Consider the following 12500-nt stretch of genomic DNA (forward strand, 5'->3'; position numbering starts at 1 on the left):
GTGTTTTCAGAGTGTGTATTACGTAGTATCCCTTTAAAGAGCCTGTGTGTGTGTGTGTGTGTGTGTGTGTGTGTTTTCAGAGTGTGTATTACGTAGTATCCCTTTAAAGAGCCTGTGTGTGTGTGTGTGTGTGTGTGTGTGTGTGTGTTTTCAGAGTGTATGTGTTACGTAGTATCCCTTTAAGAGCCTGTGTGTGTGTGTGTGTGTGTGTTTTTTCAGAGTGTGTATTACGTGAGTGTCCCTTTAAAGAGCCTGTGTGTGTGTGTGTGTGTGTGTGTGTGTGTGTGTGTGTGTGTGTGTTTTCAGAGTGTGTATTACGTGAGTGTCCCTTTTAAAGAGCCTGTGTGTGTGTGTGTGTGTGTGTGTGTGTTTTCAGAGTGTGTGTGTTACATTATCCCTTTAAAGGCCTGTGTGTGTGTGTGTGGTGTGTGTGTTTTCAGAGTGTGTATTATGTACTGTCCCTTTAAAGAGCCCAGTTTGTGTGTGTGTGTGTGTGTGTGTGTTTTCAGTGTTGTGTATTATGTACTATCCCTTTAAAGAGCCTGAGTGTGTGTGTGTGTGTGTGTGTGTGTGTGTGTTTTCAGTGTATGTATGTAGTATCCATTCCTTTAAAGAGCCAAGGGTGTGTGTGTGTGTGTTGTGTGTGTGTGTGTGTGTGTGTGTGTGTGTTTTCGAGTTGTATTAAGTGGTATCCTTTAAAGAGCCGGAGTGTGTGTGTTGTTGTTTTGTGTGTGTTTTCAGAGTGTGTATTACGTAGTATCCCTTTAAAAATATATTGTTGTGTTTTTGTGTGTTGTGTGTGTGTTTTCCAGAGTGTGTATTATTACGTAGTATCCCTTTAAAGAGCCTGTGTGTGTGTGTGTTATTGTGTTTTATTGTGTTTTCCAGAGTGTGTATTATGTAGTATCCTTTAAAGAGCCTGAGTGTGTGTGTTGTGTGTGTGTGTGTGTGTGTGTGTTTTCAGAGTGTGTATTATGTAGTATCCCTTTAAAGAGCCGCGTGTGTGTGTGTGTGTGTGTTTGTTTGTGTGTTTGTGTGTGTTTGTTTTGTGTATTGTGTGTGTGTGTGTGTGTGTTTTCAGTGTGTATTACGTAGTATCCCTTTAAAGAGCCCGAGTGTGTGTGTGTGTGTGTGTGTGTGTTTTCAGTGTGTATTATGTAGTATCCCTTTAAAGAGCCTGAGTGTGTGTGTGTGGTTGTGTGTGTGTGTGTTTTCAGTGTGTATTACGTAGTATCCCTTTAAAGAGCCCGAGTGTGTGTGTGTGTGTGTGTGTGTGTGTGTGTGTGTTTTCAGTGTGTATTATGTAGTATCCCTTTAAAGAGCCTGAGTGTGTGTGTGTGTGTGTGTGTGTGTGTGTGTGTGTGTTTTTTCAGAGTGTGTATTATGTACTGTCCCTTTAAAGAGCCAGAGTGTGTGTGTGTGTGTGTGTGTTTTCAGAGTGTGTATTACGTACTGTCCCTTTAAAGAGCCCGAGTGTGTGTGTGTGTGTGTTTTCAGAGTGTGTATTACGTAGTATCCCTTTAAAGAGCCGGTGTGTGTGTGTGTGTGTGTTTTCAGAGTGTGTATTACGTAGTATCCCTTTAAAGAGCCGGTGTGTGTGTGTGTTTGCAGTGTGTGTTTTCAGAGTGTGTATTACGTAGTATCCCTTTAAAGAGCCGGTGTGTGTGTGTGTTTGCAGTGTGAGAGCCGTGGGGAGCTGCTGGCGTCTCTGTCCTACCAGCCCGTGTCTCACCGTCTCAGCGTGGTCGTCCTGAAGGCTCGACACCTCCCCAAGATGGACATCACCGGCCTGTCAGCAAGTGAGTCATCCAGCCCAGTGTTGGGGGAGTTTATGGAGCTTAAAAATCAGCATTTTGAAGTCTCTTTTATATAGACCTTAGTGGTCCCCTAATACCACTAAGGTCTATATAAAAGAGACTTCAGATACAGTATTAGGGGACCACTAAGGTCTATATAAAAGAGACTTCAGATACAGTATTAGGGGACCACTAAGGTCTATATAAAAGAGACTTCAGATACAGTATTAGGGGACCACTAAGGTCTATATAAAAGAGACTTCAGATACAGTATTAGGGGACCACTAAGGTCTATATAAAAGAGACTTCAGATACAGTATTAGGGGACCACTAAGGTCTATATAAAAGAGACTTCAGATACAGTATTAGGGACCACTAAGGTCTATATAAAAGCATCCAAAGAGCACCATGGCATGGGACCTTTAAAGTTTCGTGTCTTTTTTCGTCCCCAGATCCGTACGTGAAGGTGAACGTCTTCTACGGACGTAAACGGATCGCCAAGAAGAAGACGCACGTGAAGAAGTGCACGCTGAACCCGGTCTTCAACGAGTCCTTCATCTACGACATCCCGCCCGAGCTGCTGCCCGAGATCTCCGTGGAGTTCCTGGTGGTCGACTTCGACCGGACCACCAAGAACGAGGTGCTGGGCCGCCTGCTGCTCGGCCTGCACAGCCCCGCCCCCTCTGGCGCCTCCCACTGGCGGGAGGTCTGCGAAAACCCGCGCCGGCAGATCTCCAAATGGCACAACCTGAGCGAGTACTGAGGGCGGAACCGCCAGAAAACCAGCCGACACGCAACACCGCCACGCGGCTGGGACTCTACCAGCCAACACCGCTGGGAAACAAAGACACACACACACACACACACACACAGACAAACATACACACACATACACACACACACACACATTGTTGTGATCAAAGTTCAAGGGTAACTTCGGTATTTTGCCTGGACTCTATGTTCCCATGTTTTTGTGACTGATGTGAACAAAAAACTCTGAAACTGGTCCAGAATTATCAGTTAGAGTCCACTAAAAGTTTTGTTGTTGCCGCTGACAGACTCAGATTATTATTCTAAGAGTCCGACAACATTATGGGATGGATCCCTACAGAGATAGACCTTTTAGTTAAAGAGTAAGTAAATAAGTAAATAAAGTAAATAATCAGGACTTTTAGCGTGTATAGAGCAGCATATCTCCACATGTAAATGGGTGAATTAAGGGTTTATTTCAACCAAACCAGAGTGGTGATTGTTGGAACAGTGGAAAGATGAACCAAGATGGCTTTTGATAGTTTTATTTAGTTTCTGTCCACTTTGAATGAAGTGTGTTATACGATGATAAAAGTCCTGATTATTTACATGGAGTCTGGTGGAGATATGCTGGCTCTATACACGCTAAAAGTCCTGATTATTTACATGGAGTCTGGTGGAGATATGCTGGCTCTATACACACTAAAAGTCCTGATTATTTACATGGAGTCTGGTGGAGATATGCTGGCTATATACACGCTAAAAGTCCTGATTATTTACATGGAGTCTGGTGGAGATATGCTGGCTCTATACACACTAAAAGTCCTGATTATTTACATGGAGTCTGGTGGAGATATGCTGGCTCTATACACACTAAAAGTCCTGATTATTTACATGGAGTCTGGTGGAGATATGCTGGCTCTATACACACTAAAAGTCCTGATTATTTACATGGAGTCTGGTGGAGATATGCTGGCTCTATCCACGCTAAAAGTCCTGATTATTTACATGGAGTCTGGTGGAGTTTGGTGATGGTGATTTCGGGGCTGTTTCATGTTAAACTAAAAGGATCTTACTCTTTAACTAAAAGCTCTATCTCTGTAGGGATCCATCCCATAATGTTGTCAGACACTTGGAATAATTATCTGAGTCTGTCAGCAGCAACAACAGAACTTTAAGTGGACACTAACTGATGCTGAACATTAGTCCTGTAGGATTACATTTCAGCCCAGTTTACAGCTGCTGGTTACAGCGTTCTCACTCAATACTGGACCAACTTCAGAGATTGTTGCTCCCATCACCCACTATAGACTAAGACTTGTACCGAAATCACCCTTCAAACACACTCTCTGTCTCTACTTTCTCTCTCTCTCGCTCTTCACAAGTCTCAGAAACATCCTGCGGAAACTATTTTAAAAAGATGACCCATGAATCCATTTCTCAGACTGTCCTCGTGTCTCCTGGCTGTCCGTGTGTGTGGAGGCGGGGGGGTGTTGGGGGAGGGGAGGGGGGGGGGGGGGTGGAGGAGGAATGCTTCAAATATGATTTTAAAAACAACAAAAAAAGATTTAAAAATAACAAACATTCCCCCCTCCCTCTTGCTGTTGTTGTCATGCAGCTCATTGCATGTCTGTCCAACGAGAAAAAAACTCCAAAATGAAGAACTTCTGACTTTTACACCGACTGGAAGCAGATGCCAATTTAAATACTCACTAACACTGCTATATAGCTAATATATCCAAGTATAAGTACTCCTCCGTAGGAGCCAATAAGAACCTGCTACAACTCTCCCGATGTGTGGCGCCGCGGTGGCGAATATTCAACATGCTCTCTGATGGACGCTCTCTGTCATCGCTCCTTACGCATCGTTAACGGGGGATTTACACAAAAAAAACTCACCGTAGACGCTAACGAAATCAGCTTTCAAGCAGACTGAGAGACGATGTATAATACTTGTTTGTAACATGAATGATATTTAATTTACGACATTCCCTCAAGACTCTCTGATGGAAGCAGCGAGTGGCGGATTCTTCACTTCGTTTTCTCATTACCATCCGGCCTGCACGATACCACGGAAACCTGTGGGATTTCTGTCTCTTTTCTCCTAAAAAAAAATGGACTCAAACCGATTATTTGACTTTCACAATAGTTGGAGATTAACTTGATTTAATCTCCAACTGAACTCCAGTTCATCTTTGCAGGTTTGTCAACTAATCCTTAAAGGAGCACGCCGACTTATTGGGACTTTGTCTTATTCACTGTATCCCCCAGAGTTAGATAAGTCCACACAGACCCTTCTCATCTCTGTGTGTGTCCTAACTCTGTCTGGCGCACCCACCGCTAGCCTAGCTTAGCATAGATCCTGGAGGTAACCTGCTCCATCTAGCCTAGCTTAGCACAGATCCTGGAGGTAACCGGCTCCATCTAGCCTAGCGTAGCACAGATCCTGGAGGTAACTGGCTCCATCTAGCCTAGCTTAGCACAGATCCTGGAGGTAACTGGCTCCATCTGGCCTAGCTTAGCACAGATCCTGGAGGTAACTGGCTCCATCTGGCCTAGCTTAGCACAGATCCTGGAGGTAACTGGCTCCATCTGGCCTAGCTTAGCACAGATCCTGGAGGTAACTGGCTCCATCTGGCCTAGCTTAGCACAGATCCTGGAGGTAACCGGCTCCATCTAGCCTAGCTTAGCACAGATCCTGGAGGTAACCGGCTCCATCTAGCCTACTGCTCCCAATAAGTGACAAAATTAATGCCAACATTTTCCTATTTCCATGTTGTGATTTTTATAGTCACAACGTGTACTAATAACAAGGTCACATGACACACAGCCATCTTCTAACTCTATACATACTGGGAACTATATTCTCAGAAAGGCGAAGCACTGCTACTCTCTGCTACTTGGGCGGAGGGATATGCTCGCAGCACCTGAGAAGCCCCTTGGTGAGGAGAAGAGAGTAGCAGTGCTTCGCCTTCTGAGAGTATAGTCCCCAGTATGTATATGGTTAGAAGATGGCTGTGTGTCATGTGACCTTGTTATTGGTACACGCTGTGACTCTACAAACCACAACATGGAAACAGGAACATGTTGGCAGTACTCAAGCCGCCACAGCTTCCTTCCTTCCTTCCTTCCTTCCTTCCTTCCTTCCTTCCTTCCTTCCTTCCTTTTTTCTGTCTCATGTTGTGCATTTTCTTTCGTTGTCCTCTGACTAAACGTGTGCTGCTGTGTGTGAACGTTTCCTTGCAGAGATGATGTAACCTTCTTTGGGTCACTCGAGTGTGTTTTATAAAAGCCCAGATGTTTGTCGAAAGTGAGGTTGGAATTAGAGCTGCAACTAATTAATTTATCGATTCATCGTTTTGGTTTATAAAAGATGTCCATCGCCAGTTTCTCAAAGTCCTAACCCTCCTGTTGTCTTCGGGGTCCAATCTGACCCATTTTCAAAAAGTTTCTATATCAGAATATTTGGGGTTTCTTTCAATCAAAGTGTCCCAAAAATATAACGTGGATGGTTCCCTACAGCGCTCTTCACAAGTTAAATAAATGATCAGTTCATTTCTTTCTTTGGATTTGGGGATTTTATTCAATTTTATAGCATTTGGAGAAAACAGAAGATGAAAGATGTCAAAAATAAAAGTTTAGATTTCAAATGTTGACCCAGAAAAACTCAAAGTTGAACCAAAACCCCCAAATATATATTCATGTTTAATATCATATATAAAACAGAGAAAAGAGCGGGAGATCTCCAGATTTCAGAGGCTGGAACACCACACACACACACACACACACACACACACACACACACACACACACACACACACACACAGACAGACAGACAGACAGACAGACACACACACAGACAGACAGACAGACACACACACTGTCAGACAGAGACACACACAGACAGACACACACACACACAGATAGACAGACAGACACACACACTGTCAGACACACACAGAGACACAGACACACACAGACAGACAGACAGACACACACACACACACACTGTCAGACAGACACAGAGACACACACACACACACAGTCAGACAGACACACACAGACAGACAGACACACACACAGACAGACACACACACACACACTGTCAGACAGACAGACACACACACACACAGAAACAGCGTTTTACTTTAACGATTAATCGTTTATCTAAATAGTTTGCGATTCTTTTCTACCGATGGTTGCAGCTCTAGTTGAAACTGGTTTGAACATTTTGTTATTTGAGTGATTGCTGTTTGTTTCCAACTTAAAGTCTTAAAAAAGCACTTTTTTAAAGTTATAAAATCACCTTAACCCTGGTGTTGGCTTCTCGTAGACCGTCAACTCGTTGTCCTTCTGGGTCACAATTGACGATGAACTTTTTTTGGCTCTTTTTGAAACGTTTTTGTCACTTTTTTTGACGCTTTTTTTAAAATACGTGGTCAATAAACCTAATTTAAAAGACATAATACCTATTTTTTTTTGTTTTATAAAACTGAAATTATGAATTATTTTGACTGATAGTTATGATCAGAGCATGTTGACTAGATCACAGTTTATTTCACATGCTATAAAATTGAAGAAAAAACACCCACAATTCAATGAAAGTAATCATTATTTTTACCTGCCAAGAATGTTACATTACAGACACAGACACACATGCACAGACACACACATATACACACACACACACACACACACATACACACACACACAGACACATACACACAGACACATACACACAGACACAGACACATACACACAGACACATACACACATACACACACACACAGACACACATGCACAGACACACACATACACACACACAGACACATACACACATGCACAGACACACACACACAGAGACACACACACATGCACACACACACAGACACACACAAACACAGAGACACACACACACAGGCACACACACACAGACACACACATGCACAGATACACACATACACACACACACACTTTTTGGTTAAAAGAAATCCATAATTCTGATATAAAAAATGGGTCCAATTGGACCCGAGGACAACACAAGGGTTAAGTCTGCTCGTGAGTGAGGCCGACAGCTCGCTAACTTTAATAACCGTAGAAGAAGAAACTGTCCCTTTGAACCTGGGAGATGTAAAGAAGTCCCGAGACTGCCTGTAGATTTGTACAGATATTAAGATGTTTGCTGGTTTCCTTCCTGTCTGATGTCCTCGGAGCTTCAGTGTGTGTGAGCGCCCCCTGCTGTAAACCAGATGCTAACCTCTGTGTTAGGTTTGTTGAACACTAATTGGACGTGCAAATAAAAAAGAAACAAGTTAGCCATGAATGTTTTCGCCTGACGTCTCGTTTCTCTTTAAAGCTCCCATATTCTGCTCATTTTCAGGTTCATAATTGTATTTTGAGGTTGTACCAGAATAGGTTTACATGGTTTAATTATCTAAAAACACCATATTTTAGTTGTACTGCACATTGCTGCAGCTCCTTTTTTCACCCTGTGTTCAGGTCTCTGTTTTAGCTACAGAGTGAGACCTCTTTTCTTCTGCACTCGCACATGCTCAGTAGCTCAGATCGTAGATGATGTCAGCTAGCTCCATAGACAGTAAAAGAAAGGCTGTTTCTCCAACTTCAGTCAGTTCCAAGGCAGGATCAGCTGGGAGACTTCTTCTAAACCAGGGAGCACATGGAAGTAGTTCTTCTGGAGATTATGGTGAACTAGTGTGTGTTGTAGCCGTGCTTTGCCATTGAGAACGAGGTAGCATGCTAGCGCTAGCACGCTAACGCTAGCATGCTAACGGTTAGCCCCCTAGCCCCCTGGTTTTGGCTAGTGACGTAGAAAGCCGTGCAGATGTTGACCAGCTCACCAGGAGACTGAAGGCAGGACACATTCAGAAACCAGATCTCACTCAGAACACCATGGATGGGTTTATTTCAAAGTTTGTATGAAGCACCAGAGACACAAAATAACTCCCCAAATCCCAGAAAAAGGTGATTTTTTCATAATATGGGCTCGGACCCAACATGTCAGGGACTGTGGAAGCTCGGACCCAACATGTCAGGGTCTGTGGGAGGCTGGGACCCAACATGTCAGGGTCTGTGGGAGGCTGGGACCCAACATATCAGGGTCTGTGGAGGCTGGGACCCAACATATCAGGGTCTGTGGAGGCTGGGACCCAACATATCAGGGTCTGTGGAGGCTGGGACCCAACATATCAGGGTCTGTGGAGGCTGGGACCCAACATGTCAGGGTCTGTGGAGGCTGGGACCCAACATGTCAGGGTCTGTGGAGGCTGGGACCCAACATGTCAGGGTCTGTGGAGGCTGGGACCCAACATGTCAGGGTCTGTGGAGGCTGGGACCCAACATATCAGGGTCTGTGCAGGCTGGGACCCAACATGTCAGGGTCTGTGGAGGCTGGGACCCAACATGTCAGGGTCTGTGGAGGCTGGGACCCAACATATCAGGGTCTGTGGAGGCTGGGACCCAACATGTCAGGGTCTGTGGAGGCTGGGACCCAACATGTCAGGGTCTGTGGAGGCTTGGACCCAACATGTCAGGGTCTGTGGAGGCTGGGACCCAACATGTCAGGGTCTGTGGAGGCTGGGACCCAACATATCAGGGTCTGTGGAGGCTGGGACCCAACATGTCAGGGTCTGTGGGAGGCCTGGACCCAACATGTCAGGTTCTGTGGAGGCTCGGACCCAACATGTCAGGTTCTGTGGAGGCTGGGACCCAACATGTCAGGGTCTGTGGGAGGCCTGGACCCAACATGTCAGGGTCTGTGGAGGCTCGGACCCAACATGTCAGGGTGTGTGTAGGCTGGGACCCAACATGTCAGGGTGGGACCCAACATGTCAGGGTCTGTGCAGGGTGGGACCCAACATGTCAGGGTGGGACCCAACATGTCATGGTCTGTGCAGGGTGGGATCCAACATGTCAGGGTGGGACCCAACATGTCAGGGTGGGACCCAACATGTCAGGGTGGGACCCAACATGTCAGGGTGGGACCCAACATGTCATGGTGGGACCCAACATGTCAGGGTGGGACCCAACATGTCAGGGTGGGACCCAACATGTCATGGTGGGACCCAACATGTCAGGGTGGGACCCAACATGTCAGGGTGGGACCCAACATGTCAGGGTGGGACCCAACATGTCAGGGTCTGTGCAGGGTGGGACCCAACATGTCAAGGTGGGACCCAACATGTCATGGTGGGACCCAACATGTCATGGTGGGACCCAACATGTCATGGTGGGACCCAACATGTCATGGTGGGACCCAACATGTCATGGTGGGACCCAACATGTCAGGGTGGGACCCAACATGTCAGGGTGGGACCCAACATGTCAGGGTGGGACCCAACATGTCATGGTGGGACCCAACATGTCATGGTGGGACCCAACATGTCAAGGTGGGACCCAACATGTCAGGGTGGGACCCAACATGTCATGGTGGGACCCAACATGTCAGGGTGGGACCCAACATGTCAAGGTGGGACCCAACATGTCATGGTGGGACCCAACATGTCATGGTGGGACCCAACATGTCAAGGTGGGACCCAACATGCCAGGGTGGGACCCAACATGTCAAGGTGGGACCCAACATGTCAAGGTGGGACCCAACATGCAGCAGGAAGGGTCTGAAGGTTTATTTAAAGGTGCCCTGCCACACAAAACCGTTTCTCCTTGTATATTTTGAGATATGTCAGCTCCATATGTGTGTTTGTGTTATGTGGTGAATGTGTAAATAAACTGCTACCTCCTCTGTCAGCTCTAGCTACTGAACAGGAAGAAGCAGAGAAATCAGACCAATCACAACAGCTGGTCAGTCTGACATCATGCTGCCTGAGCTCATTACTATTCATGAGCTGGGTAAAGGATGCTGACAGCCAGGCTCTCATTGGCTAGCTGTTAGCCAATCAGAGTCAAGCAGCGTAGCTCGTTGAATATTAATGAGAGAACTGGCAGAAATCGAGCTGAGTCTTCCTGCAGGCTTTCTATACCACGCTAGAATGGCTTGAAACAAGGTAACCAAGGTTACAGAGTCCATGGTAGACCTTCAGACATCACCACAAAGGCATGAAATATACGTGTAGCAGGGCACCTTTAGGATGAAAACAACTTGAGAACAAAAGGTGTCCTGAAGAAGGCAAGGCAAACAGAAACCAACACACTAGGACAACTGAAAGCCAATAGGAATCACCGACGCAGGGACAGACACAGACAGAGACTAAAGACACGACAATGAAGGAAGGAATTTAGTGTCATTAGATTTAAGTACAATGGAATTGTAGAGCCACTCTACTCATCATTGTAACACACACACATATAAAACTCATCTCACAACACATTCATTGCAAACACACACACATACAGAGACACACACAGACACACAGAGAGAGAGAGAGAGACACACACATACATAGACACACACACAGAGAGAGAGACACACAGAGATACAGACAGAGAGAGAGACACACACACACACATACAGAGACACACACAGACACACAGAGAGAGAGAGAGAGAGAGAGACACACACATACATAGACACACACACACAGAGAGAGACACACAGAGATACAGACAGAGAGAGAGACACACACACACACACAGAGAGACACCAGAGACACACACACACACAGAGACACCAGAGACACACACACACACAGAGAGAGACACACACACATAGCTAGACACACCACAGACAGATACACACACACAGAGACACACACACACACAACATACACACACACACACACACAGAAACACAGAGAGAGAGACAAACAGAGAGAGAGACACACACACACACACACAGAGAGAGAGACACAGAGACAGAGACACACACACATACAGAGACACACACAGACACAGAGAGAGAGAGAGAGACACACACATACAGAGAGAGACACACACACACAACACACACACACACACACACACAGAGAGACACAGAGAGAGAGAGAGACAGAGACACACACACACACAGAGAGACACACAGACAGAGACAGACACACAGAGACACACACACACAGAGACAGACACACACACAGAGACACACACAGAGACACACACAGAGACACACACAGAGACACACACACACACACAAAGAGAGAGAGAGAGAGAGAGACACACACAGAGACACAGAGACAGAGACACACACACACACACAAAGAGAGAGAGACACTGTAAGACTGTAAACTGCTTTGGCAACAACATGTTTTTTGTTCATGCCAATAAAGCAAATTGAATTGAATTGATTGACACACACACAGAGACAGAGACACACACACACACACAGAGACACACACACACACAGAGACACACACACACACACACAGAGACAGAGACACACACACACACACAGAGACACACACACACACACACACACAGAGAGCGAGAGAGACGTGGTGGAAGTTTTTCTTGTCAGCAGCAGGGGTGTGCATCAAAAACACAAGATGAGACGAATTAAAGACTATTTGAGAATTAAACCAAAGTTTGGTCTTTGAGTATTTATTTATATTTGCAAATATAGAGAGTAACAGTTTCACGAGTACCAACAGCACGTTCTGAAAGGGTCTTCTGCTGAACCAACGCTCAGCACATCTTTTATAATCAGAAACCCCTCTGTAAGATAGCTTTAGCATGCTAGCACTTTAGAAACCATAACCATAGACAGTCAGATGATTGTCTAACCTCCCATTCTGCTCCTGTTCCTAATATTTAGACATTTAGACATAACACCTGCTTATCCCAGGAGACAGAAGGAGACACGGTTCAGACCGTGTTAGGGCCTTCTTCCCCCTGTCTGCTGGAAGGAAACAGAGTGAGGAGCTGCAGTTCTTTAGCGAGAATAACTTCTGCTATGCTCACAGTTAACGAGGCCATCTGTTTCACTTGGAGCCTTTTGAATCTACACATGAACAAAGTTAATAATCTTGTAGAATATTAAAACAATCA

The 12500-nt window shown here is 45.5% G+C and overlaps 2 protein-coding genes across 4 annotated transcripts in view; both read left to right on the forward strand.

The window, feature by feature from the left end:
* Positions 1–2851, forward strand: part of LOC120563011 (synaptotagmin-11-like) — a 27726-nt gene extending 24875 nt beyond the window's left edge. The window contains exons 4-5 of the mRNA XM_039807020.1: positions 1679–1799; positions 2249–2851. Coding sequence (XP_039662954.1) covers positions 1679–1799; positions 2249–2559 — 432 coding nt within the window. The 3' untranslated portion in view covers positions 2560–2851. The remainder of the gene's footprint in view (positions 1–1678; positions 1800–2248) is intronic.
* Positions 2852–8505: 5654 nt separating this feature from the next.
* LOC120563008 lies at positions 8506–10298 on the forward strand. 3 transcript variants are annotated; one of them, XM_039807012.1, is made up of 2 exons: positions 8506–9701; positions 9733–10298. In XM_039807012.1, the coding sequence occupies exons 1-2, from the start codon at positions 8562–8564 to the stop codon at positions 10237–10239; spliced, it is 1647 nt and encodes a 548-aa protein (XP_039662946.1). In that variant the 5' UTR covers positions 8506–8561; the 3' UTR covers positions 10240–10298. The 3 variants fall into 3 exon arrangements, with proteins under 3 accessions (XP_039662946.1, XP_039662948.1, XP_039662947.1); XM_039807014.1 differs by having other exon boundaries at positions 9953–10298; XM_039807013.1 differs by having other exon boundaries at positions 8506–9450.
* Positions 10299–12500: the final 2202 nt, after the last annotated feature.

The sequence above is a fragment of the Perca fluviatilis genome, chromosome 7, assembly GCF_010015445.1.
Source record: "Perca fluviatilis chromosome 7, GENO_Pfluv_1.0, whole genome shotgun sequence".
Taxonomy (NCBI): domain Eukaryota; kingdom Metazoa; phylum Chordata; class Actinopteri; order Perciformes; family Percidae; genus Perca; species Perca fluviatilis.